General features: G+C 48.4%; 1 protein-coding gene across 2 annotated transcripts; it reads right to left on the bottom strand.

Moving 5' to 3' along the window:
* Positions 1-4,386: 4,386 nt before the first annotated feature.
* Positions 4,387-26,241, bottom strand: CCDC198 (coiled-coil domain containing 198). Of its 2 annotated transcripts, XM_083515962.1 has the most exons (7): positions 25,482-26,233; positions 19,181-19,263; positions 11,464-11,550; positions 10,120-10,209; positions 8,498-8,660; positions 5,134-7,083; positions 4,387-4,869 (listed from the first exon to the last, which is right to left on the bottom strand). In XM_083515962.1, exons 1-6 carry the CDS (start codon positions 25,705-25,707, stop codon positions 6,836-6,838), a joined length of 897 nt encoding a protein of 298 aa, XP_083372088.1. In that variant the 5' UTR covers positions 25,708-26,233; the 3' UTR covers positions 4,387-4,869; positions 5,134-6,835. The 2 variants fall into 2 exon arrangements, with proteins under 2 accessions (XP_083372088.1, XP_083372089.1); XM_083515963.1 differs by lacking the exons at positions 4,387-4,869; positions 5,134-7,083 and having other exon boundaries at positions 8,542-9,350; positions 25,482-26,241.
* Between the last annotated feature and the right edge of the window lie 1,454 nt (positions 26,242-27,695).

The following is a 27,695-nucleotide window of genomic DNA, read 5'->3' as shown; positions in this document are numbered from 1 at the left end:
CTTCTCTTAATGGTTGAGTCAACCATTCCTTCAACGATTTGTAGTATCTAGAAGTCAGTCCATCTGGTCCCGGAGATTTGCCCAATTGCATATTCTGAATGGCAGCCTCTATCTCTTGTTCTGAGATTCTCTGGTTCAAATCCATCTTGCTTTGATGAGAGATTTTTTGTAATCCATATTTTCCAAGGAATTTATCTATATCTTCTTCATTTTGCGGGCCTTGAGTGTAGAGTTTTTTGAAATAACTTAGAAAGCAGTTTCTAATTTCATTAGGTTTAGATATATTCTTTCCATCCACCTCTAGGCTTGTAACTGTATTTAGTTTCTGCCTTTTCTTCAGTTGCCATGCCAAAAGTTTACCACATTTATTTGCTGATTCAAAGGTCTTTTGCTTCATTTGCTTTATCTTCCATTCAATCTCTTGGTTCATCTTCTGAATATCCGAATATCTTGGACTACAGCTCCAACAAGCAACAGACTGATGGAGGGCTATAGTCCCAAGTCTCATGGAGGGCACCAGATTGGCCAAGGCTAGATTTAGTATGTTGAATTTTCAGTGCACACTGCCTTTTGCCATTAAAGCAAAGTGAATTGCTTCCAAGTTCCCCAAAATGCTGAGTCCATGAGCTCTAGAATAAAAAAAAATGGTTTCTTTTTCCAGATCGCACTATTCTTTGTTAAAGATCCATACTTTCCCTGCTTGTTAGGTTCTCAAAGTCATCTGGTTGGTCAACGTTGGAAACAGGATGTTAGTCTTGACCAGGGATTCCCAAACTTGGGTCTCCAACTGTTTTTGGACTACAATTCCTGACCACTGGTCCTGCTCGCTAGCTAATGCATTGAAATGAATGGGGTGGAATAATGTAATGACAACGTAACTTACATAATTAGGTCAATTACGTAATTTGGCTACAGCAGCCAGTGAAATGGATAATATAGTTTTTGGCTGAAGTCGGACTGCAGAGGAAGAAGAAGAGGAAGAAGAAGAGTTTGGATTTGATATCCCGCCTTTCACTCCCCTTCAGGAGTCTCAAAGCGGCTAACATTCTCCTTTCCCTTCCTCCCCCACAACAAACACTCTGTGAGGTGAGTGGGGCTGAGAGACTTCACAGAAGTGTGACTGGCCCAAGGTCACCCAGCAGCTGCATGTGGAGGAGCGGAGACGCGAACCCGGTTTCCCAGATTACGTGACTACCGCTCTTAACCACTACACCACACTGGTGTAGCAGCGCTGCTTGTGGCAAGTGGAGAGCAGAACAGAAAACTCTGTGTATTCCTGCATCCCTACTGACTCGTGTAAGAAACTCTTAAGAAACACATCTGGTTTCCATGCATCCCATTTGGTCTTTAGAAGAGGACCTCTGGGGAATCAAGATCTTCTAGAGAAAACTGAGTCAGAGGCGACATGATCAAAGCCCATCAAGTTATATGTGGCGTGGAGGAAGTGGATAGAAAAACCCACATAATATACCGTTCCCTAAAAAATTGGCTCGGGAGCAGGAGAACCCCTGGAACAGCACATGGGGGGGGGGGAATAGAGCAGGGGATTGCCGCATGTGGCCAGCTGGAATGTTAGCACAGACGGGATAATGCAGCGCTGAATTGTCATAGCGCTATGTTGAATTGGCCATCCAATTGGTCGAGGGAGCCGGTGTACAGCTTCCGGGTCATGTGGCCAGCGTGACTAAGCCGCTTCTGGCGAACCAGAGCAGCACACGGAAATGCCATTTACCATCCCACCGGAGCGGTACCTATTTATCTACTTGCACTTTGATGTGCTTTCGAACTGCTAGGTTGGAAGGAGCAGGGACCGAGCAACGGGAGCTCATCCCGTTGCTGGGATTCGAACCGCCGACCTTCTGATCAGCGGCAGCTAAAAAAGCCAGTGCAATTCTGGGCTGCATCAATAGGAATATAGCATCTAGATCAAGGAAAGTAATAGTGCCACTGTATTCTGCTCTGGTCAGACCTCACCTGGAGTACTGTGTCCAGTTCTGGGCACCACAGTTCAAGAAGGACACTGACAAACTGGAACGTGTCCAGAGGAGGGCAACCAAAATGGTCAAAGGTCTGGAAACGATGCCTTATGAGGAACGGCTAAGGGAGCTGGCCATGTTCAAATATATAAAAGGATTTCATATAGAGGAGGGAGAAAGGTTGTTTTCTGCTGCTCCAGAGAAGTGGACACGGAGCAATGGATCCAAACTACAAGAAAGAAGATTCCACCTAAACATTCGGAAGAACTTCCTGACAGTAAGAGCTGTTCGACAGTGGAATTTGCTGCCAAGGAGTGTGGTGGAGTCTCCTACTTTGGAGGTCTTTAAGCAGAGGCTTGGCAACCATATGTCAGGAGTGCTCTGATGGTGTTTCCTGCTTGGCAGGGGGTTGGACTCGATGGCCCTTGTGGTCTATTCCAACTCTATGATTCTATGATTCTAAGTCCTAGGCTCTGTGGTTTAACCCATAGTGCTACCCACGTCCCCTGTATAGTGGTACCTCGGGTTAAGTACTTAATTTGTTCTGGAGGTCCATTCTTAACCTGAAACTGTTCTTAACCTGAAGCTCCACTTTAGCTAATGGGGCCTCCTGATGCTGCCGCGCCGCCGGAGCACGATTTCTGTTCTCATCCTGAAGCAAAGTTCTTAACCTGAAGCACTATCTCTCGGTTAGCGTAGTGTGTAACCTGAAGTGTCTGTAACCCGAAGTACCACTGTACCAGTAGCTAGAAACCACAGGAGAGGAGAGGGGTGTTGTGCCCTGCTTGTGGTCTTTCCATGGAGGCATCTCATTGACCATGGTTGAGGGCAGGGTGCTGGACTGCGATGGGACATGGACCCGATCCAGAAGGCTCTTCTCACATTCCTATGAGACTTCTGCCAATGCCAACTTCAGGAAGAAGGAGGGTTGCTGATGGAAGATAAACTGCAAGGATCGGATTAGACACCCACCCAGTCCATCAACCAAATCACGGCAGTCGGTCTTAACAAATTGAGAGGAAGGCAGCATGAGGGTAGCTCGCAGTTTCAGCGTGGTGAGTTATCTTCATCTAAAGCATTTAGCCTGACGTTTCTTATCTGAAAAGAGAGCCGGTTCTTGGCTTTCTTCACCTGGCGTTGGGTTACTTAAACGGCTTGCGAGGAAAGGAAACATTCCTTCAAGGTTAAATGTCAGGTACTTACTTATTGATTCACTGAAATGAAGCCGGACCTCTTTGTCTCCTTTTCAAAACACATGCCAGTTCCCTTCCCATCCCTTATACAGAAATAAATACTGTTTTTCACTTTTGGACAGTTGCTTATTCCTTTGTTCGAAAAGCCCATTCATTTCCTTTATTTGAGCCAGGTCAAAACATAGAGAGGCATCTCACTCCAGCCTCACCCAGGAGTGCCAGAACCCTAACCTGGGGGGTGAAGCGAACAGAACAGGAAATCATGAAAACGTCAATAATAATAATTTATTATTTATACCCCGCCCATCTGTCTGGGCTTCCCCAGCCACTCTGGGTGGCTTCCAAAAAAATATTAAAATACTATAATACATCAAACATTAAAGCTTCCCTAAACAGGGCTTCCTTCAGATGTCTTCTAAAAGTCTGGTAGTTGTTTTTCTCTTTGACATCTGGTGGGAGGGTGTTCCACAGGGCGGGTGCCACTACCAAGAAGGCCCTCTGCCTGGTTCCCTGTAACTTGGCTTCTCGCAATGAGGGAACCATCAAAAGGCCCTCAGCGCTGGACCTCAGTGTCCGGGCAGAACGATGGGCGTGGAGACGCTCCTTCAGGTATACTGGACCAAGGCCGTTTAGGGCTTTAAAGGTCAGCACCAGCACTTTGAATTGTGCTCGGAAACCTACTGGGAGCCAATGTAGGTCTTTCAAGACCGGTGTTATATGGTCTCGGCGGCCGCTCCCAGTCACCAGTCTAGCTGCCGCGTTCTGGATTAGGTGGCTTGAGGTATCTGCAAATATTCCAGAGTTATATGCGCAGTGGGGCATCCCATCGCTTTTCTCCCCCACCACCCCTGCGCTGAAAATTGGCTCGGGTGCTCAGGAGATCCCCCAGAACAGCACACAGGGGGACTTGAGTGGGGAAGCATAGAATCATAAGAGTTGGAAGAGACCACAAGGGCCATCGAGTCCAACCCCCTGCCAAGCAGGAATCATACGGTGATTAATACCATGTGGCAAGCACAGACAGGATGTATGTCACACAAAGCTGAATTACACCAGTGGTTCCCAAACCTTTGTGGGTCACTTCTCCCCTGGTTCCATAAACTCACCCCAAATGCCCCCTAATCTACCCTATAGAAGGCATGGTACCCAGAACAGCAGTTTGCACAACCCATTAAGGAAGATAATAGTGACGCGCAGCGTAAATTAATGATGCAGAGTTTTAAAGAATAAAAGCTTTACTGAGTTAAAATAAACTTCTTCATAAACAACATGATTCAAACCAGTTTCCACACAGTGCCAAAGTCTATCACGTTTTAGAACCCGACTTCAAGCTTGAGAGCCCAAGTCAGGTAATTCTTACCATTCAGACGTTCCATCTGGGCAGTCTTGCCTAGATTAATAAACACTGCAGGTTGGTGAGCTGACATGGCTTCTGCTCCTTGCTGCACCGGGTCTGCTTCTTCGGTACGCGGCCTCACCACTGGACCTTCAGTCCCTTCGAGGTCCTCACCAACAACACCCTGATTCTCCAACTTTAGCAATTCGCCATCCATAAAACGCTGGGCCCATAACCTGACTAACTTTAGTAGGCCCAAATGATTATGCAGTCCCAGCACTTCCCAGCCTGCTTTGCTGCTTCTGCTCTCATGTGTCTTTGTCACATGACAAATTGTCAGGTTCTCAGCCGCAGTCAGAGGTAACTGGCCCACACTCCAGGCATTCGGCTTGAGATCCTTGTTGACCTCCCTGTCTGCGTCTCCCGGCAGGATACAGGCAAGGTCACAAATCGGCGATCCCACTCAGCGTGAGAGGGACACACCTCTCCCCCTCCTCCCTGGTTCCCTCAGGGAGGGGTAAAGAGACAGACAGAAATCTATTTACATGTCTTTATTCCTGTCATTCCAGCAGTACAGAGAAACAGGTCTGCACTCTCCAGCCTCCAACAGTAGAGAGAGAAACTCCACCCCTGTACTTCCAGTACAGGTCAGATGACACTCTGAGCTAACATCCGGTGCTCAGTACAGTGAAAAAACTGCTCCTTTGTTCCAATAGTACAGTCCCAAACATCAACATCCTGTTTTGCATTCCAGACACCTGCAGCTGGCTTTTGCATTGCTGCTTTTTCCTGACACAAATAGCACCATAAAATTCAAAACAGTAACAATTAATTGCACATTTATTCAAAACACATAAAATGATTTCGTTTCATTCAACCAAAGTGCTTGATCCAGTGATGCCAGCTTTTCAAAGAGCGATAGTTATTTACAGTGCTTTTTTTCAGCCTGGAATGGGCCGGAGAGCAGTTCTTGCACCTCTCGGGTGGGTACCATTGTGAGCCGGCGCTCCCCCAGCCCACTCTTGCCTTTACATGCTTCAGAGAAGCCCAACACGAACATTTCAAGTCAAAATGGAAGCTGGCCAGTGTGTGCGAGTCTACACCTTTTTTCTTTTCAGATCTATGACGCTACTTGGCTCCTAGCCGCTCCTAGCCACAATTGGTCAAGCTACAGGGTGGGGCCAATTCATATTTCCTTTTCTTCAATCCCTCTCCAGTGTAGTGGCAGCAGGATTTAAGCTTTCCAGCCAGGACTCTACCGTTGCACGCATGCGCATTTGCACGAGGACCCTTCCGAGCTGCCCTAGACATCCGCCTGAATTGAAGAAAACGAGGAAGGCAGGGGCTCGTTTATTTGAACTGCACCAGAACCAGGAGTGACCCCCCAAACCAGCTAGGTTGACAGCTTGCTGTAGCTTTTAGCAGCTGTGCTAAAATGGTAACTCTCCACTCAACAGGTAATTATCTCAGGTAGCTGGGATGGGAAAGTCTCCACCAGAAATTGTGGAGAGTCGCTGCAACAACAGACTATACTCGGCTGAGCTCGAATAAAGGCTGTTAAATGTGCTTATCTCAGCAGAGCACTGCAGCAAAACCTGTGGTTCCCAGGCCACTTAGTTTAGTTATTGACCAAGCCATGCCAACCGCTGAACCAGGGTTTTATAATTTTATTTTATTATTAAATTTGTATCTCGCCTGTCTGCCCAAAGGAGCCCAAGGTGGCAAACATAGCAAATGTTAAAACAATTCAGTTTAAAATAAAAGACACGTTTAAAACATTTAGAAACCATTTTAAACCGTTGAGAACATATAACAACATTGAAAAGCAATCACATTTCCCTCGCAGCTCCTAATTTCAAGGTCTCTTGGCCCTCAAAGGCCTGGGTAAACAGGGATGCCTTTAAATTTCTCCTGAAAGTCGGGGAGGGAGGGAGGGAGAGAGAGACTCACCTGACCAGGGAAGGCATTCCACAAAGAGACCACCACAAAGAAGGCCCTGTCATTGGGTCAATGCCAACCAGGAAGCATCAAGAACAGGGTGATATAGTCACTCCTGCAGGTCCTTTGGTCTCGAGCCATTGAGGGCTTTGTAATAATATTTAGCATTGGTATAACACTTCCAAGTATGCCCAACGCTTCACACACCTACCCTGTAAGGTAAGCTGTTGAAACCGCCCATTTTGCAGAGCAAGAGAGAAGCTTGCGAGTCCATGGCAGAAGTGAGATGGGAGGGTGTCGGTCTCTTAGCCGCCATGACACCTGCTTTGTTGACTTGAAGGCTCGCTCCGTCTTCCTCGCCAACCTGACCTTCCTTCTGGGGACTCTCTGGCTCAGAACTCTCTATCAAAAAACTCGTCAAACAGAGCAATTCTCTCCGTCTTAGTCCTCACTAAGGCTGGTCTCCGGCGAGGTTTCCCGAAGTCGCCTTCCCAGTTCTCGGAGTCCGTGCTTGATGCATCCCAGAAAGATTCCCTTCTTGCCTGCTGCTTTAGCAACCATGTCTCCACTTTACCCCTCTGTCCTTGGTGGGGTTCAGAAGGTCCAAGCTCTTTTGGAAATTCTCCGCTCCACCGATCGCCTAATAAAAAGAAACAGGAAGCTCTACTGCACTGGGTATCTGGTCGCCACAGGAAGCTTCATAACAACACTGTAATGGGTTTGGCTACCTTGGAGTGGCTCATCGATTGCAGTAGTTTTGCCTAGAGGAAGAGTGAGGAATCCCAAGATTGGGGGCTCAATGCGGCCCTCCAGGGCTCTCTACCAGGCCCTTGGAAGTGCCCCCAGGCTCCACTGGTGCTGTTTTGTACCTGAAATGTGTTTTCTTGCTTGGAATGTGTCCTGGAACTCTGAGAATGCCTCTTCCTTGCCTCAGTGGAAGCCAGAGGAGGGGTGTTTGGATGTGTGGGCAGAAACTAGCCTTCAGTACAAATTTGCATCCATTGATCCGCCCCCTTTTGCCTCTGCCCCCACCTGCCCCTGGTGCATGACCCTGGGAAGGATGCCCAGAAACAAATGTGGTCCTCGGGTGTCAGGAATGAGCCAGCGCCAAGCAAACGTTTGCAGCTAACTGCAGAAAATAGCCAGGATCAGAGAGGCTGCTTTGATGTTAGTCAGACAGAGGAAAGCTGCATACTCTGGCTCCTCCTGACCTTGACGTGCAAGCTGGTAAGACACTAACGGAGAACAGGCTAGAACACAGTCAAAGCTCGCCAGAAGCACAAACAGGCAGGAAAGAGTTATGAGACAGCCTCTCAGAGAATGGGGAAGAGGTGGGAGCTGAGGTCCGAGGTCTCTGTGAATGGGAGGGTTGCAAGATAGGAAGTAAAACACAAGACATAAGAAGCAAAAGTTCAGTTGCTTCTGGCCATGTGGGAGGCAGTCTTCAGAAGGGTCATCTTGACTGATGATGGCGGCAGCCGTGTTAAGTCGTCCGGAGCTATCTGTTTGATTAGACAATAAATCATCCTTTTTAATTAACTACGCTTACTGTGTTATCAAGCCGGGGACTGGACTTCTGACATCGGAGTGGAAAATATTTTCCCACCTTCTGCCTTGTCGCCCAATGGCAATCAGGAAAGTCACAAAATGGCACTTGGTGACTTGCGGGCATTTGACCTGAATGCCAATATATCTTGCAGCTCTGGGACTTGCTGTCTGATCAGCATATGTAAATGCAATTACCGGACGAAACGTCCTTAAATGTCCAGAGCTGGCACCGTTCAGTCTTTTTGTGGGCGGTGATGCTAACTTAACAGTTCAAATCTCTTAAGGAGTTCTCTTTGACTAGCGGCCAGGCTCATAGTAACAAGCTATCGGAAGGATCTGCAGCATGCTTCTTTGACAAATTGTTACCCTAAACTACAGTGGATGCTCGGGTTGCGAACGTGATCCGTGCGGGAAGTGGTGTCTTAATTATAGGGCAGTTGCAGCAGTGTGAACCACAGAAGGTTGCTTAAACCGGAAAACCTGCTCAGCTCCCCAAGATCACTTACCGTGGTCTCCGTCAAATGTCTGGTCACGCTCAAGGGCAAGAAGCTCCTCATCTTCGGAGCTATTATTCCCCAGCACACACCCAAGAGTTTCGCTGATGCTGAGATCCCTCGCTTTTGGCTTGTTAAGTCTTGCCTCCTCCTGCAAGCATCTTTTCAGTTCTGCCTGGGTTAATAAATAGCTAGTTATATTCACAGAAGGGCCTTAAACAGGTCTAGCAGTCTTTCGCTCTCCCCAGGGGAACCCGGGAGCTGTAGTGCAGCTGCCGGAGGGTTGCGATCGGAATCCTCCCCAAACTACAGTTCCCATGATCCTTTGAGGGATGCCGCGCCAATTCAGGAGGAATAAATTTGTCCTTCGTTTTTGCATCCAAAGAATGCAGCAGGCCGTTCGCTCTAACTAAAGGGTGGCTCAGTGTTTGAACTGCAAGCATTATTGAAGTTTTGAAAAGAAAATCGGCTTCCTTCTTCAGAAATAATAAGAATAATTATTATCATTTTGATTTTGTTCCCTTCGCCCTAAGGTCTCAGGGCAAGTCACAACGAACACAGGTCACAATTAAAAACAGATTGCAATGCTGTTTTAACCCACGTGTGTGCATTTAATTGGTAGATTATTTGACTTTGGGTGGAATTCAAAGTGGCGCTGCACTGGCACAAAGATTTCTGCTTGCCTGGTGAAACGGTCACACCTCTCCTTCCCCCTGTGTGCTATTCTGGGTGTTATCTCAACTTCCTGGAGCCAATTTGGGGGGGGGGGGTGCAGTGTGGGAAGGAGAGAGGAGACAGATTTATTACACTCGCACACGTCGTTGCATTGGCTGCCACTAGCACAACTATGTAGCTGGATCTGGCCCTAAGGATGCAATCCTATGGAGGTTACCTGGGAGTAAATCCCACCAAACCCACTTCTGATCTGGACCTGTATAAAAGGTAAAGGTAAAGGGACCCCTGACCATTAGGTCCAGTCGTGACCAACTCTGGGGTTGCGGCACTCATCTCGCTTTATTGGCCGAGGGAGCCGGTGTACAGCTTCTGGGTCATGTGGCTGGCATGACTAAGCCACTTCTGGCGAACCAGAGCAGCGCACGGAAACGCCGTTTACCTTCCCGCCAGAGCGGTACCTATTTATCTACTTGCACTTTGACGTGCTTTCGAACTGCTAGGTTGGCAGGAGCAGGGACCGAGCAATGGGAACTCACCCCGTCGCAGGGATTTGAACCACCGACCTTCTGATTGGCAAGTCCTAGGCTCTGTGGTTTAACCCACAGCGCCACCCGCATCCCTCCTATGGAGGTTACCTTGGAGTAAATCCCACCAAATCCACTTCTGATTTGGACCTGTATACAGTCGCACTATAAAAAAAACCTTAAATCGGTCAAATAAAACGATTCAATTAAAATCTGTTTAATTGGATTGACTTCTCTACAATTAATGGAACTGATAAACAACTGAATGTCGTAAGCCTATGGTTATGGCAGTGAATCCATTCAGAAAGATACCATCTCTTATCACAGTCCCTCCTGCAGTGGTGTTCTCTAATGCACAAAATGGAAGTTCCATCATTTTACTTAATTATCCCCATTTCCCTCTTGAATCCACCAAGGGCATCCCATGGCCATTACCTCTTTCCTTTGTTCCAGCATCTTCATCTTCAGTAGATACTGCCGTCTTCCAGCGGGGTGCAGAACAATCTTCCCTCCTTTATCTTGCTCCTTCCAAGGGAAAAGGAGGGGGAGGAGACCCATATTTCACAAAACAGACTCATGATTCCATCACGATCCTATCCATCACTCGTTGGGCAAGGTGAACAAGGGTATTTGTAGCTGACGCAAAAAACACGCTCGACTGGTGTTCTATTCTTATGCTCTCTAAAATCAAAGATTCTTAGGCGGTGATATAAGGATGATGGATCACTCTGTTTCTGGTCTGTTGCAGGTTTGCATGCGTACATTCATAAATCTGATCCATCCAGTCTCTGCATTAATCTGTGGGTTTTTATCTTTCTTTTTGTTAAAAAAAGCCCACAAGGAAATTCTTATTTAAATTCATACTTACATATGTATTTGCTTAAACCCATGCATCTAATCTCTGAATACATTCATTCCTAAATGTGTTTTATCCTAAAATGCACACCTTTTAAATGTATTTGGGGGTGAGAAATGTATTGCAAAATTCAGAGAAATGTAAAAACCGAAGGATCGTTATGTTCCAGTCTGGGCCAGGAGGTGCAAACGAGATCAATTTGCTTTAAAATGCAAAAAATTCTCCATTCATCCCTAGTGTGAGTATAAGCATATTTCTTCCTGGGAATGGGCAAGCAATGGGCATAGGAATTGGTTTGCTGAAGCAAAACCTGGTTCAACTAGTGAGTATTTGCAACCATGGGACATAGGAAGCAGATTCCCATGCTAAAGTTCTACATATTATGTCTCTGGAGGAAGTATGTGTTGACGATGATTAAACTGAAAAAGATTGAAGCATCAGCCTAAATTAGGATAGTTTAATCCCCTCCCTAAGAAGACGGAACGGAAATCAAACAGCCCTATGGGATGGGAAGACCATTCTCTGTCTCAAACTTGGGTCTCCAGCTGTTTTTGGACTACAACCCCCATCATCCCTGACCACTGGTCCTGCTACCTAGGGATGATGGGAGCTGTGCTCCAAAAACAGCTGGAGACCCAAGTTTGGGAAACCCTGGTCTATCTGGAAAAGGGAACACCTAGCCTTCCAGGTGTTGCTGGACTCCCAGCACCCCTGGCCAGCATGGCCAATGGGCAGGGATGATGGGAATTCTTGCCCAAGCAGAGCAGTGCATGGGTTTGATACGGTTCTTCCATGGCCAGAATGTTAACCACACCTCCTTAAAAACTGCTAACTGCAGCATGTGGTTGGACACTAAGATTACCCTGTACTTACGGCATAAACGTTTCCCTCCATCCTTCCTTCCTTCACGAACTTCTACCAACCTTTGCTCTGTATGCTGCTCCTCCACACGGCAGGCTTAAGAACTTGTCTACAGGGATGTCCTTTGCAAGAATGAAAGGCTCCAACTTCTGCAAAGCCAAGAAGAGAGAGTTGGACTGTTCAAAACTGTTTCGCTTTGAGATATTTGAGGGTTTTTGTTTGGTTTTGTTTTGTTTGCAACCAATCAGTATATAAATGAAATAGCGGCTGCTGAGGCTACATAACACTGGTCTTGAAAGAAGAAGAGGAGTTTGGATTATGATATCCCGCTTTATCACTACCCTAAGGAGTCTCAAAGTGGCTAACATTCTCCTTTCCCTTCCTCCCCAACAACAAACACTCTGTGAGGTGAGTGGGGCTGAGAGACTTCAGAGAAGTGTGAGCAGCCCAAGGTCACCCAGCAGCTGCAGGTGGAGGAGCGGGGAAGCAAACCCGGTTCACCAGATTACGAGACTATCGCTCTTAATCACTACACCACACTGGCTCCCTTACTAGGAGCCATGCTAATTCCAATTTTAGTATATGTACTGCTGAAGCATTGGCTTCCAGTATGGTTCCGAGCACAATTCAAAGTGCTGGTGTTGACCTTTAAAGCCCTAAACGGCCTCGGCCCAGTATACCTGAAGGAGTGTCTCCACCCCCATTGTCCTGCCCTGACACTGAGGTCCAGCTGTGAGGGCCTTCTGGTGGTTCCCTCACTGCGAGAAGCAAAGCTACAGGGAACCAGGCAGAGGGGCTTCTCGGTGATGGCACCTGCCCTGTGGAATGCCCTCCCATCAGATGTCAAGGAAATAAACAACTATCTGACGTTTGGAAGACATCTGAAGGCAGCCCTGTTTAGGGAAGTTTTTAATGACTGGTGTTTTCATGTATTTCATGTATTTTTAATCTTTTGTTGGAAGCCACCCAGAGTGGCTGGGGAAACCCAGCCAGATGGGTGGGGTATGTATGTATGTATGTATGTATGTATGTATGTATAATAAACAGGACAACTAGAACTCCCTTCTTAATCAGTGTTGTTTTGTGCATTGGTTCTGTATATTGAAGGGAAGCAGGACCCTGTCAGCTGTCACTGTCTCCCAAACTTTGCAAATTTTACTCTCAGATGCCTCTTCAGAAAAGCATCTGTGTCATCCGCCCAGCCCTGAAATGACTCTGAGGTGGCCAGGGGACGGGACCCAGAATGGAGGGTGGTGAGAGGTGGCAAGACCTTTCTGGAGCCCTTCTGAGCTCCTGAGACCTCGGGCCCCGCCAGAGCAGGTATCTTTCATGAGAGGAGTGCTTTTCAATATTTGTATACAGTGTTGAAAGGAAACAGGTAATCAGTGGGATCGGAAGAGAGATAAGGGATGCTAGCAGAGGCTGCCTGGGAGTGGGGAGGTAAAAGCCCATGGATCCTCCGGATTTTTACATTGGGTCACCCCAAAGTCATCCCAAATTCACCATCAGATCACATAGCATGGCCACAACCTGCACCAAAAAAATCACGCACCCAGTGTTGTGTGGGGCCGCAATGGCACAAAAACGCGGTTACAAAGCACAGGTCCACATGGATTCTCAGGATTTTTGCATTTGTTGTTGTTGTTTAGCTGTGTCCGACTCTTCGTGACCCCATGAACCAGAGCACGCCAGGCACTTCTGTCTTCCACTGCCTCCCGCAGTTTGGTCAAACTCATGCTGGTAGCTTTGAGAACACTATCCAACCATCTCGTCCTCTGTCATCCCCTTCTCCTTGTGCCCTCCATCTTTCCCAACACCAGGGTCTTTCTCAGGGAGTCTTCTCTTCTCAAGAGGTGGCCAAAGTATTGGAGCCTCAGCTTCAGGATCTGTCCTTCCAGTGAGCACTCAGGGCTGATTTCCTTCAGAATGGTTTGATCTTCTTGCAGTCCATGGGACTCTCAAGAGTCTCCTCCAGCACCAGAATTCAAAAGCATCAATTCTTTGGCGATCGGCCTTCTTTATGATCCAGCTCTCACTTCCATACATCACTACTGGGAAAACCATGGCTTTAACTACCATATTTTTCGCTCTATAAGACGCACTTTTCCCCCTTCAAAAATGAAGGGGAAATGTGTGTGCGTCCTATGGAGCGAAGATGCCATAGCCCCGTGACCCTCTCCCGGCTGGAGAGGTGACGCGCAGCTATGGCAGGAGCCTCTTTAGCCGCGCGCCACCTCTCCAGCCGGGAGAGCGGGCGCACGGGGCTAAAGAAGCCATAGAAGCTTTCTGCTGCTCCCCGACCTGCTCTTTGGGGTTAGTGGTGGGCTCCCCCCCCCCGCCAGCCCCAAAAAGCAGGTCGAAAGGAACCTGAAGCCTGGAGAGCGAGAGGGGTCGGTGCGCACTGACCCCTCTCGCTCTCCGGGCTTCCAAGGTAGCCGCCTGAAGGCGACTGAACGCGTCTTAAACGGCACCTTGTTTTAGAGGGGGAAAACAAGAGGGGGAAAATTCTCCCCCTCTCTGTGCAGCGCCTCCTGCCGCTTCGCTGAAGGGGCGCTGGGCAGAGAGGGGGAGAATTTTTTTTTCTTGTTCTCCCCCCTCTAAAACAAGGTGCGTCCTATTGTCTGGTGCGCCCTATGGTGCGAAAAGTATGGTATACGGACCTTTGTTGGCAAGGTGATGTCTCTGCTAAATTCACCGTCAAATCACATGTCTGTGGCCACAGCGTGAACCACAAAAATCATACATCCACTGTTTCGTTCAGAATATATTTTTTTCTTGTTTTCCTCCTCTAAAAATTAGGTGTGTCTTATGGTCGGGTGCATCTTATTGAGTGAAAAATACTGTACCTTGCAAGCCCATGGAGGTTTAGGATCAGAGTTTTCCTTCCCAGTTGGAAGAGCCCCATCTGTTCCTCTGCAGAAACTGCCTTCTGAGTGTGGACACAAGGTGGCAGCACCTAACACTGCAAAGCTAACTCTTCTTCAAACCATTTTGCCCAGGAACCCAGGGAGGAAAATCTGCCAGCTGCTCAGTTCAGCTGGAACGCTCTTCACAAATCATAACTTTTCCGTACACATAAGAACATAGGAAGCTGCACTGCACTGACGGGCAGTGGCACTCCAGGGTTCCTGGCAAGGATCTCTCTCAGCCCTACCTGGAGATGGCAGGAATTGAACCCAGCACCTCCTGCATTTAAAGAAGGTTTTCTGCCGCCCAGCAGCAACCCTTCTTTTTAGGCATACGCAAAAACATAAAAGGGCTAGACCAGAGGTTGGCAAGGCTTACCGGGCAGGGGCTGGATCACTCCCGCAAAAATCCTCCGTGGGCCAGGCCGGTGCAGCGCGACGCCGGAAATTGTGTCTGCGCATGCCCGTGGCACTGGAAATCGCTTCTGCGCATGCTCAGACACCGAAAACCGCACCTGTGCAGAAGTGATTTCCGGAGCTGTAAATGTGATCAGTTACAATAAAGAGTGAACCCAGAGGCCTTTCTTCTTGGAATTACAGGTTTAGAATTGCCCAAGAAAAATGTTAAATTATTTTTGCATGCCACAATGGCTGCCCGAATATTACTTGCTAAAAATTGGAAAACACAAGAACTACCAACAGTGGAAGATTGGCAGATGAAGATGATGGACTTTTCGGAGCTAGCTGACCTGACTGGAAGAATCCGTGACCAGAAAGAAGAGGAGTTTCAAGAGGACTGGAGGAAATTCAAGGACTATTTGAATACTGTAATATAAAAAATTAGAAATTACTTGAAAGAAACAAATCGGCCTAGGATTAAATTAAGTCATAATTAAATAAATGGGATTTAGAATGTTAAGAAAAGTGAGTAAGATGGACTATAATTGGAAATTGTTTTAGTTTAATAATGATATTGGAAAGCTGTTACTTTTAATTACACGGAAACTCAGAAGGGAGGGATTTGGGGAAGTCAACCAAGATGGTTAAATGGTTGGATTCGTGAAGAATTAAATTTGTTGTTATTGTTTATCTGTTTATTGTTCCCCCTCCCCCCCTTTCTTCTCCCCCCCCCCCCTGTTTTTGTGTATCATCTTGCTTTGTGGTTTGTGTTATCACGGTGGAAAATTTAATAAAATTTATTTTTTTAAAAAAGAGTGAACCCTCTGTAGGGAGGAGCCCTGGACAATCCCACACTCATTTCCTTTGTAACTTTCCCAGCTGAAAAAAAAACCCCTCTACTTTGGTTTTGCTTTGGCCAATTGGTTTGTATCGCTAGGGTCTCAAACATTTATCCCTGTGTTTTTAATGTTCTTTGTGGCAGCCGTCCAGAGTGACTGGCCAACCCAGTCAGATGGGTGGCATTTAAAATGGACGGTGCTGGTGATGATATAACTTTCTAGCTGCTTGATCCGTGTGTGTGAATAAGAAGGGCTTCCATTCTGCTCCAGACTGCACCAGAGATCCTCACACACAGCTGTGGGGAATCTGCGTGGGATTCAGGGCCAGAAGTCCTCCTGAGAACGCCTTTTGCAGTCTTCTTTCAGCCTTCTCACCGCCGAGACTTTCAAAGCCCGAGGAAGTAGGCCGAGCGAAAGGAATCAGCAAGCCAGCTAAAAGCATCTGGTGGGATCTCACATGAAAAGGGACGACGCTGCCTGGAAGAAAAGGCAAAGGAGCGAAAGAGAGGCAGCCCTTCAACGGGATCTTGTCAAGTCAAAGAACGGTAACGGGGATCTCTCCAGGGAGAAGATTCCCACAGGCTTCCGCATCATTCGATTTGGCTTTGAGGGACGTTTGCCGGGACGCGGGCCTGTGAATTTCAATCTCAACTGCGCAACGGCCGTTTTAAGGGACCGGTGGTGCAATTATTGCCTTCGGGGGACCTGTCATCACGAAAGCTTCCCGTTAGCTGCTGCGCTAACCATGTCACCAAATTAACTTCGGCGCGAGTGCTAAACTGGATAGCATGCCAGGGAACTTGAAAGCATGAGAGTCACATTTCCTTCTAGGCTTTGAAAGAGGATTCGGCAAATTCATTGAGGAGAAGCCCATCGGCGGCTTCTAATTAATAGACGTATACAGCTATGGTTTTCCCAGTAGTGGTGTATGGAAGTGAGAGCTGGACCATAAAGAAGGCTGATCGCCGAAGAATGGATGCTTTTGAATTATGGTGCTGGAGGAGACTCTTGAGAGTCCCATGGACGGCAAGAAGATCAAACCTCTCCATTCTGAAAGAAATCAGCCCTGAGTGCTCACTGGAAGGACAGATCCTGAAGCTGAGGCACCAGTACTTTGGCCACCTCATGAGAAGAGAAGACTCCCTGGAAAAGACCCTGATGTTGGGAAAGATGGAGGGCACAAGGAGAAGGGGACGACAGAGGACGAGGTGGTGGGACAGTGTTCTGGAAGCTACGGACATGAGTTTGACTGAATTGCGGGAGGCAGTGGAAGACAGGAGTGCCTGGCGTGCTCTGGTCCGGTCCATGGGGTCACAAAGAGTCGGACACCACTAAACCACTAAGCAACAACAACAATATTGCACAAGTTATGTAAATTCACCACAGCGGGAAGTGAGATGAATTGAGGGGGGGGGTTGGCGGGAGGTGAACTGCAGCAGAACGGAAATGGCGGTGCGCTTGACAGATACAGGGTAGAAAGGAGAATGGTGCCTTCTAACATCCCGAGCCGAGAGCCTCGGGCCACGTTCAGCCAGTTCCACCCCTCCTCACTAGTCATGGACTAGCTGGATGCTGAGGAGTGGGGGGGGGGGGACCTGCTGGGGAACTCCCAAGAGAAGAAGGCTCAGAGCCTGGGGAGTGGCGATGGGACAACAATGAGTGGTCAGAGGGAGAAGAGGGAGGAGACTGGGAGGAGGAGGTGTCAGCAGCTGAAGGGGTAACAGGACTTAGTGAGCAGGATGAGTCTGTGGCAGAGAGCAGTCCAGACTCAGAGGCAGGTGTCAGGGGCTGGACTGAGGAGGAATGGTGGGGACTGCCCCGATTTTTCTGAACCTTCCCCAGAACAGGAGGACATTATAGATTTAGAACAGTGGTTTGCAGAAGGGCATAGTTCAGAGGTTGCAGAGGACAGAAGCTGGGAAATATTGGAAGAGGAACTGCAAGAAGAATAAGAAGCACCAGGGGAGAGACAGCTGACAGACATCATCATCATCACCATCATAATTTATTACTTATACCCCGCCCATTTGGCTGGATTTCCCCAGACACTCTGGGCGGCTCCCAATATTATTAAAAACACAATAAAACATCAAACATTAAAAACTTCCCTAAACAGGGCTGCCTTCAGATGTCTTCTAAAATCAGATAGTTGTTTATTTCCTTGACATCTGATGGGAGGGCGTTCCACAGGGCGGGAGCCACTACCAAGAAGGCCCTCTGCCTGGTTCCCTGTAATTTTGCTTCTCACAGTGAAGGAACCACCAGAAGGCCCTCGGAGCTGGACCTCAGTGTCTGGGCTGAACAATTGGGGTGGAGACGCTCCTTCAGGTATACTCCGTGTCCTTGAAAAACATTCCTGACCCCCTCGCCCAAGTCCAGACATGTATTGAAGGTAGTAGAACAGAGAGCTCAGAGGCAGAAAGCTCAGATTAGCTGATGTAGGAGTGACGTAGAATAGGGAAGCCGTAGGAGGCTTGGACTTTACTTAGAGCAATGGCATTATTAGGGAAGGGTGCATTCCCCTGCCGCTCTCTGTGAATCATTGAATAAATTACTTGGTAAGAACTTTTATCGTCTCTCTGCTTCTTGGCTGCCACAGTGGGAGGGATATGATTCCCTGAAGCCTGACAGCAGGAGAAGAGAGGGGCCAGGAGACAGAGATGAGGCAGGCTGCTGAAGAAGTCAGGGGGTCTCTCTCTCCTGCTGCGACCAGCTCCCTTCCCCACTGGTCTCCCAGACCAGAAGAGGTATGAAGAGGGCAGGGCAGAGACAGATGCCTCAACCAAGTCTTAGATTGCTTGGGAAGGACCCAGGAGAGGAGGAGACTTAGATGATGATGATGATTTATTACTTATACCCCACCCATCTCGCTGGGTTTCCCCAGCCACACTGGGTGGCTTCCAACAAAGGTTAAAAATACATTAAAACATCAGTCATTAAAAACTTCCCTAAACAGGGCTGCCTACAGATTTCTTCTAAAAGTCAGATAGTTGTTTACAGTGGACGCTCGTGTTGCGAACGTGATCCGTGCGGGATGCATGTTCGCAACCCACAGCGTTCGCAAGCTGCGTCTGTGCACACGCGGGTTGCAATTCGGTGCTTCTGTGCATGCGCAAAGCGCAATTTAGCCCTTCTGCACATGCGCGGCCACTGAAACCCGGAAGTAACCCATTCCAGTACTTCTGGGTTTTGGCGGTCCACAACCCGAAAAAATGCAACCTGAAGCGTCTCTAACCCGAGGTATGACTGTATTTCCTTGACATTTGATGGGAGGGCGTTCCACAGGGCGGGTGCCACTACTGAGAAGGCCCTCTGTCTGGTTCCCTGTAACTTGGCTTCTCGCAGTGAGGGAACTGCCAGAAGGCCTCAGCGCTAGACCTCAGTGTCCGGGCCGAACGATGGGGGTGGAGACTCTCCTTCAGGTATACTGTGGGAAGGCCCCACAACTGCCTCATAGGGGCAAGATCTACCGGGATGAGTTGCTGTGCTTCGTAGGCCTGGTCTCCTGAGCTGTTTGTTTCTTTGAATAAAGAGTTAATGTCACAGGCACCGTGTGAGTTATTGCTGACCTGTTCCTGGCACTTGCCCCTGACGTCACTGGCCTGCTCTGACCCCTCTTACCTGGGGTCTCTTACCTGGGGTCTTCGGGGAGGGTGCTGCTTGATGATGCTTTGTCCTCCCGCTTCCATCTTCAGGTCTAGCGGAACGGACCTCGGCACTGAGAAAGAGGGAGGAAAGAGGAGCATCTTTGTCACGGGAGTTTCTGCGAAAGGCTTTTGAATAAATAAATAATAATATTTTTAACATTTTTCCCCCCTGAAGTGAGGGATGAGGAACCCAACCTACTCAATACCCTCCAACATTTCACTGCAGAAGCTAAAGGAATTGGGGGTGGGGCGGGCTGCCCATCCTGTGTTTGCATCAACATATAATTTTTACATCAGTTTTTAAAATAATAATAATAATTTATTATTTATACCCCGCCCATCTGGCTGGGTCTCCCCAGCCACCCTGGGCAGCTTCCAACAAAGTATTAAAATACTATGATACATCAAACATTAAAAGCTTCCCTAAAGAGGGCTGCCTTCAGATGTCTTCGAAAAGTCAGATAGTTGTTCTTCTCTTTGACATCTGGTGGGAGGGCGTTCCACAGGGAGGGCACCACCACCGAGAAGGCCCTCTGCCTGGTTCCCTGTAACTTGGCTTCTCACAGTGAGGGAACCGCCAGAAGGCCCTCGGCGCTGGACCTCAGTGTCCGGGCAGAACGATGGGGGTGGAGACGCTCCTTCAGGTATACTGGACCGAAGCAGTTTAAGGGCTTTAAAGGTCAGCACCAACACTTTGAATTGTGCTCGGAAACATACTGGGAGCCAATGTAGGTCTTTCAAGACCAGTGTTATGTGGTCTCGGCGGCCGCTCCCAGTCCCCAGTCTAGCTGCCACGTTCTGGATTAGTTGTAGTTTCCGGGTCACCTTCAAAGGTAGCCCCACGTAGAGTGCATTGCAGTAGTCCAAGCAGGAGATAACCAGAGCATGCACCACTCTGGCGAGACAGTCCATGGGCAGGGAGGGTCTCAGTCTGAGTACCAGATGGAGCTGAAAAACAGCTACCCTGGACACAGAATTGACCTGCGCCTCCATGGACAGCTGTGAGTCCAAAATGACTCCCAGGCTGCAGACCTGGTCCTTCAGGGTCACAGTTACCCCATTCAGGACCAGGGAGTCCTCCACACCCGCCTGCCCCCTGTCCCCCCAAAACAGTACTTCTGTCTTGTCAGGATTCAACCTCAATCTGTTAGCTGCCATCCATCCTCCAACCACCTCCAGACACTCACACATTACCTTCACCGCCTTCACTGGTTCTGATTTGAAAGAGAGGTAGAGCTGGGTATCATCCGCATATTGATGGACACCCAACCCAAACCTCCTGATGATCTCTCCCAGCGGCTGCATGTAGATGTTGAAAAGCATGGGGGAGGGGACATGGGAGGCTGTGTCTCCTGCATTTCAGGGGGTTGGACTAGATGACCCCTGGGTCCCTTCCGTCTCTACAGTTCTATGATCCACCACCACCATCGTCCTGACCCTTTTGGCAGTTTGTCTTTGCTTTTATAAATTGGCTTGGTTTTTGTTTTTGGTTTTTTTGCTTCGTTTTATGCCACCTGCAGGATCTTCGCACGACTTAATAAGGACGGCGTCTAATTTGCAAATTATTCATAATGCCCAGAAATTAGAACTTGGAGAGGGAGAGTGCTTTCTGGGGAAACTGGCAACCCCAAACAGTCAATTAGCTCTAGAAGATGCAGATCCCCTTGTGTGCGGAACAGAGCTCTCTTTCTCTCACACAGATCCATTTCACTTTCCTTTTTCTTTTTAACTGAGGGGATGGAGGAAAAGCACAGGAGAGCCCCCCCCCCCAGTAGCTTCACAGATTTGCTACTCTGGCATAATGAGCACGTTAAAACGTCTGTGCAAAAAAGAAAGAAGGAAACAACATTTTCATAATACCCGACAGAATCTGCTTTCTTATACCTTTCTGCCAGGTGTTTTTATGTGAGCGCACTTGCTGTCATAAAGCGCTCTGGGTCGTTTGCCAAATGCCCAGGACTCATTTGTATTCACCGCCACGTCTTCTTCGGGGGGGGGGGGGTAACATTCACTTTCACGTGCGCAAGGCAGCCTCTACCATGAGATCATCCGGGGGGGTCGGGAAGAGAGACATCCATGATTCTCCACGCAAGATTATTATTATTTCTCAAAGAAAGGCTTGCGTCCTTGTTTTCGGTGACATGAATTCCTGGAAACAAACCTTTTCATGGAAATACATAACATCAGGCCCGTCTTACACACAGAGGCTAGTGGCACTGGGTGCCAGGGTGCCAAGTTCTGGAGGGCGCCAGGCGAGAGTCCGGAGAACACTGAACGGGGCGCCAGAAGGCTAAAAGGGGAAAAAAAGGAGCCGACCCTTGCTGGGAGCAGCGCACGCACCCCCCAGCGCAGGCCTGCTCGCTCGGTGTGCTGCCTGCCGTGGCCCCTGTGGCACGAAGCGGACAGCTGAGCCGGGAGGCACCACGTCCAGCTTCCGCCTCTTCCCCACCGGGGGAGCCGCCCTCCAGCCGCTGCCCGCCTCCTCCAGCCCTTAAAAAAGTTTGAAAACTCTGGGAAGGGGGGGGGCACTGGAGGGATCTTTGCACCACGGTGCCAGATGTGCTTAAGACGGCCCTCATAAGATCATACCAGAAGCCTGTCAAATCTAAAATCCTCACTCCAAGGCTCATCTGGGAATAATAATAATACAGTGGTGCCTCGCAAGACAAAATTAATTCGTTCCGCAAATTTTTCGTCTAGCGAATTTTTCGTCTTCTGAAGCACGGTTTCCCATAGGAATGCATTGAAAATCAATTAATGCTATGGTCAAAAAAAGTCCAAACAAAGCCAAATTTGGTACAACAAGAGTTTATTAAGTGCTCTTTAAAGTCACACATACTGTAAAGAGCATTTCAAAATTCAAACCCAGAATTTTTTAAAAAAAACCAGCAGAGTGGCCCAATGGTCACAGAAAATCATAAAAATGCAGGGGGGGGGAACCACAAGCTTCCAGATTCTTGCAAACCCCTCCCCAACACCGTCCTTGAATTCCAAACACCCCAACCCAAAATCCAAAACCTCCCAAAAAAGTTTTAAAAGCTTAACTTACCAAATGGCTGCAAAAGAAGTTTTGGGAAAGCTTCAAAAATCACCAAAGTCTTTAAAAACCTCAAAAAAGGCTACTATGTACACTGCGTTCTATGAGTTGCTCTTCGAAGTCAAGTCGCAACTGTATTAACGGTGTTAAGAAAAAGGAAACAAACTTGCAAGACGTTTTCGTCTTGCGAAGCAAGCCCATAGGGAAATTCGTCTTGCGAAGCAGCTCAAAAACGGAAAACCCTTTCGTCTAGCGAGTTTTCCGTCTTGCGAGGCATTCGTCCTGCGGGGCACCACTGTAATAATAATTTATTATTTATACCCCGCCCATCTGTCTGGGCTTCCCCAGCCACTCTGAGAGCCAGTGTGGTGTAGTGGTTAAGAGCAGTGGACTCGTAATCTGGTGAACCGGGTTCGCTTTCCTGCTCCTCCACATGCAGCTGCTGGGTGACCTTGGGCCAGTCACGCTTCTCTGAAGTCTCTCAGCCCCACTCACCTCACAGAGTGTTTGTTGTGGGGGAGGAAGGGAAAGGAGATTGTTAGCTGCTTTGAGACTCCTTCAGGTAGTGATAAAGCAGGATATCAAATCCAAACTCTTCCTCTTCTTCTCTGGACGGCTTCCAACCAAATATTAAAATACAGTACAGTGGTGCACCGCAAGACGAATGCCTCGCAAGACGGAAAACCCGCTAGACGAAAGGGTTTTCTGTTTTGGAGGTGCTTCGCAAAACGAATTTCCTATGGGCTTGCTTCGCAAGACGACAATGTCTTGCGAGTTCCTGCTGGTTTCCCCCCCCCCCTTTTCCCCAAGCCGCTAAGCCGCTTATCAGCTGATCCACTAAGCCCGCTAAGCCGCTAATAGCGCTAATCCGCTAATGGGATTGCTTCGCAAGATGAAAAAACCGCAAGACGAAGAGACTCGCGGAATGGATTCTTTTCGTCTTGCGAGGCACCACTGTAATGCATCAAACATTAAAAGCTTCCCTAAACAGGGCTGCCTCCAGATGTCTTCTAAAAGTTTGGTAGTTGTTGTTCTCTTTGACATCTGGCGGGAGAGCGTTTCACAGATTGCTCTGTCCCAAAACATTTGCAGGCACAAACACTATTGAAAGGGGGGGTGTATAACCGCCCTGATACCACCATGAGTACAAGTCATGAGCCCCCCCCCCCCCCGGCTCTGAGATCTCTGGGAAAGGCCCCTCTCTTGGTCTCATCACCCTCACAGGGATATTTGGTGGGGATGCAGGAGAGGGCCTTCTTGGTGGCTGCCCCCAGAATTTGTACTGGCTCACTCCTTGCTGTCCTCCTGCTGGCAGGTGGAGACTGTTCCATTCCAACAGGTTTTTGGGGGCTGATTATTAGTAAAAAGAATTCAAAAATTCAGAAAACCTAACAACCTAGTAATGAACTAAAAAATTCATCTGGCTAGGCTAGTCTTAAACAACAACAATGTTATTAGCAGGCACCAAGAAGAGAACACGACAGGTACCTTTGTGATGTCGATAGTTAAACGTTGGAGGATTTAGGACAGAGAAAAGAAAGTACCTCTTCATGTAGTGAACCTGTGGAACTCATTGCCACAGGAGGCAGTGATGACCACAAACTTGGATGGCTTTAAAAGAGGATTAGGCAAATAATTAATGGAGAGGGCTATCGGTGGCAATGTTTCTGAATATCAGCTGCTGGAAACCGCAGAAGGGGAGAGGGGTCTGGTGCTCAAATCCTGCTTGCAGGTTTCCCATTTAAGCATCTCGCCGGTGGCTGTGAGAACAGGACTAGATGGGCCATTGGCCTGATCCAGCCTCAGGTCTCTATTCTGATGTTCTCATGTGCACACCTGCGGTATTCAGAAAACCCTGCCCTATATCTGTTGAATAGGTGATATAATATCTCCCATGAAGGGGATGTACCTGCCTGGATCACCTGTATTTTAACAGGTCTGGCTTTTAGAAAATCATTCTAATTTCAATTTTAAACCATTTAATGATTACCCTTTACAGTGATACCTCGGGTTAAATGTGCTTCAGGTTGAGTGTTTTCAGGTTATGCTCCACGGCGACCTGGAAGTAACAGAGCACGTTACTTCCAGGTTTCGCCGCTTGCGCATGCGCATATTCTCAAAATGATGTCACGCGCATGCGCAGAAGCGGCGAATTGCGGCATGCGCAGACACAGGTTGCATTCGCTTCAGGATGCAAACGGGGCTCCAGAACGGATCCCGTTCGCATCCAGAGGTACCACTGTATATGTTTTTGGCTTTTTGTGCTTTATCTGTGTTGTTTTAATTTGCATAACCCGCCTTGAGTCCAGGTCTGGGGAAAGGAATAAATAACAACTATCAACATCAGGACTTGTTTTCAGCCAGAACTCAGTTCTGGCACCTCCCAGGTGGGTGCCATTGCCATGCTAAGATGGAGGTGTTCATGGTGAGTTCTGGTGCCTCTTTTTCTAGAAAAAATATCCCAGACCCTCCAAGTGTCCCTATTTTCCAGGGACATCCCTGATTTAGAGAAGCCGCCCCGATTTCTGATTTGATCCCGGAATGCCCCCTTTTTCTTAGGTTGTCACTATTTTCATTGGATAAATGTTGGAGGGGATGGAGTTATCCTACCCCTGAGCCATCTGAAGGCAATCCTCAATAGGGAAAGTTTTTTTTTAAAATGCTTAATGTTTTATTGTGTTTTATATATATGTTGGAAGCTGCCCAGAGTGGCTGGGGCAACCTAGTCAGATGTGTGGGATATATAAACAGTAAAATTATCATTATGGAATGGGATGTCCCTATTCTCATTGGAGAAATATTGGAGGGTATGCTTTTGAATTATGGTGCTGTGGAGACTCTTGAGAGTCCCATGGACTGCAAGAAGATCAAACATATAGATCCTGAAGGAAATCAGCCCTGAGTGCTCACTGGAAGGACAGATCCTGAAGCTGAGACTCCAAGATTTTGGCCACCTCATGAGAAGAGAAGACTCCCTGGAAAAGACCCTGATGTTGGGAAGGAGGGAGGGCACAAGGAGAAGGGGACGACAGAGGACGAGATGGTGGGACAGTGTTCTCAAAGCTACCAGCATGAGTTTGACCAAACTGCAGGAGGCAGTGGAAGACAGGAGTGCCTGGCATGCTCTGGTCCATGGGGTCATGACTAAACAACAACAACAACGTATGATATCACTGATCATCATCAGGAAGGCACAATAAAAATGACACCTCTATCCATTTCATTACACCCTAAAAAGGAACGAGGAATTACCTGTGGGATATGCCCCTTGTCCCATTTCTCTCAGAGGCGGAAGGTGCCTGTCTGATGCTGGATTCCTTTCCACCCAAGAGGCAAATGCGTTTCGACTTGTCTCCCTCTGAGGGCTCTGGAACGTGTAGACGGCCACTCTTCCCGGGACCTGCGGCCAGTCCTCTTTCATGGGCATGGGGGCTACTTTAGTCACCTTCCGACGGGCCTTTGAGGAATTCGAGCCCATCTTTTCAGACAGCGGTGAGTCGCTCTGGAAAAGAAGTAACAGCCAAGGGTCGCAACTCCCCAAACTGCCCTACATTCCATTCCCCAGGTCCATAAGCGTGGAGTCATCAAAATGGGGGCAAGATCCAAGAGGACGAAGCCTGCAGACTGAGAATTCCTCCATGCAGTGGGGTGACATTTCCAGGTCTCAAGCTGAAGACGGGTTCAAAACGCAGAGTTCAATGTCCACCAGGAAGGGTGAAACCCAAGAACGGAAAAAATGGACAGGTTTTCAGAGCCACTCGTTCGACTGGCCACCTTTTGAGATGAAACTGGATTTCTAACACAACCTACCGATGGTCTCCCAGTGGAATTTCCCCCTCAGGACGAGCCCTGACTCACAGGAGAGCCAAAAGTGCACCCATTCCCATGGCAACTCCCTCACAGACTCTTCCCATCTCCACACTTTGGTAAGTCCAGTTAAACATTGACCTGGCTTGGGAACTTCCTGTTATGAAAGAATGAGCCGTCTCACGGGGACTGAACATTAAGCCAGCCTGGAGCATTCCAGTGGATTGAGCAGACGAGACCAAGAATGAGTCCAATGATCAAGAAGGCGGTTTCTGCACATACTGTAGAGGGAAGTGAGGGGCAGGTTTCTTGCTTATTGTTCCTGTTTATTGTTTCCTGCTTGGCAGGGGGTTGGACTCGATGGCCCTTGTGGGTCTATTCCAACTCTATGATTCTATGATTCTATTCTATGATTCTACGTGAGGCTTGTCCACCTGGGAAGGGAGACCATCCAGGAGAAGGAAGACTCTGATCCTAAACCTCTGCTACCTTGCGGGATATCTGTGCTGGGCCCGGGGGTTAACCTGAGCCACACAGTCCAGGTCCGGTCCCGAATCCAAGGATTCTGTGAGAAGTCCAATAGGGCCAAGGCAGGAAACCGGGCTAGGTCAGGCAGGTTCCAGCAAGCAGCAATGTTGCTCCCGCAACCTGGGGCGGGGTCCGGCAGCCTTTTATCTCTGACGGGGTAACGGCCGGTCCTGATCCCCCAGTTACTCACCTCCCTGTCTCACCCGAAGGTGAGCACTCCTCCTGCGAGTACTCAGGTCTCTCCTTCTCTCAGACCTCAGTCTCTGCAGCTCGGGAGACGTCGGTGGGTTACTAGACCCAGAGGCCGCCTCATCCTCTCCTGACCCAACCGGTAGTGGAGCAGCTGTAAGTGATGGCCCAGCTGGAGGCAACGAGGTAATTCCTGCATCTGGAGCCAGGGCAGGCTCAGGCCCCTGACTTGGCCCAGTTGGTGTTTGTCGCAGGGAAACCTGTGCAGGCTGGGACTCTTCAGAATCAGGACCAATACTCGGTTCACATGCCATCTGAGGCAAAGGATCCAGTGCAGTCTGAGAGTCCTCCGGCTCCGGCTCCGAGCCCGAGTCGCAGGCCATCACAATATCTTTGGGAGAAGAAAAATCTAAGGAGTAAACCCTACACAAATCCAGAGTGGAGTCCCTAAGACAGTTTTGTGGGGTGTAAAAATCACAGAGCAGTCAAGTACAACATCCCTAGAGTGGACATAAAAGGGGATGTCTGGACCAGCCAGTCGGAACTTCCTGTTTCTCCTAGGCTGGGACAGACTTCCTCTGCATGTGACTAGAGGTGGGCGTGGCCTCACCTTCCCAGGTAACAAAAGAGCAGGACTGTTCAGCCATCTCTCTCTCTCTCTCTGACCACATTCGTCAAAGAAGCAACATCTGCTTAGCCTAAGATGCTCTCCTTATGGGACAGTTTCCAGGTATATATTACTTTTCTAACTTAAGTCTGCCTTCTGGGATCCAATTGTGAACAGAATGTGAGTGAGTAAACTCTTTTTATACTTTTATAGAAGACTGTGTCGTGTCTATCTTTTTATAAGGGACTAAATGGGGAATTACCAAAAGGAAAACGTATTTTAGAGGCTTTAGTGAGCCTGAGCAAACGCATCGGCTGTGCAAGTTTAAAAAGGGG

Source organism: Podarcis liolepis (genome assembly GCF_965112155.1).
Source record: "Podarcis liolepis genome assembly, chromosome: 1".
NCBI lineage: Eukaryota > Metazoa > Chordata > Lepidosauria > Squamata > Lacertidae > Podarcis > Podarcis liolepis.
This window is presented reverse-complemented; position numbering and strand designations above follow the sequence as displayed.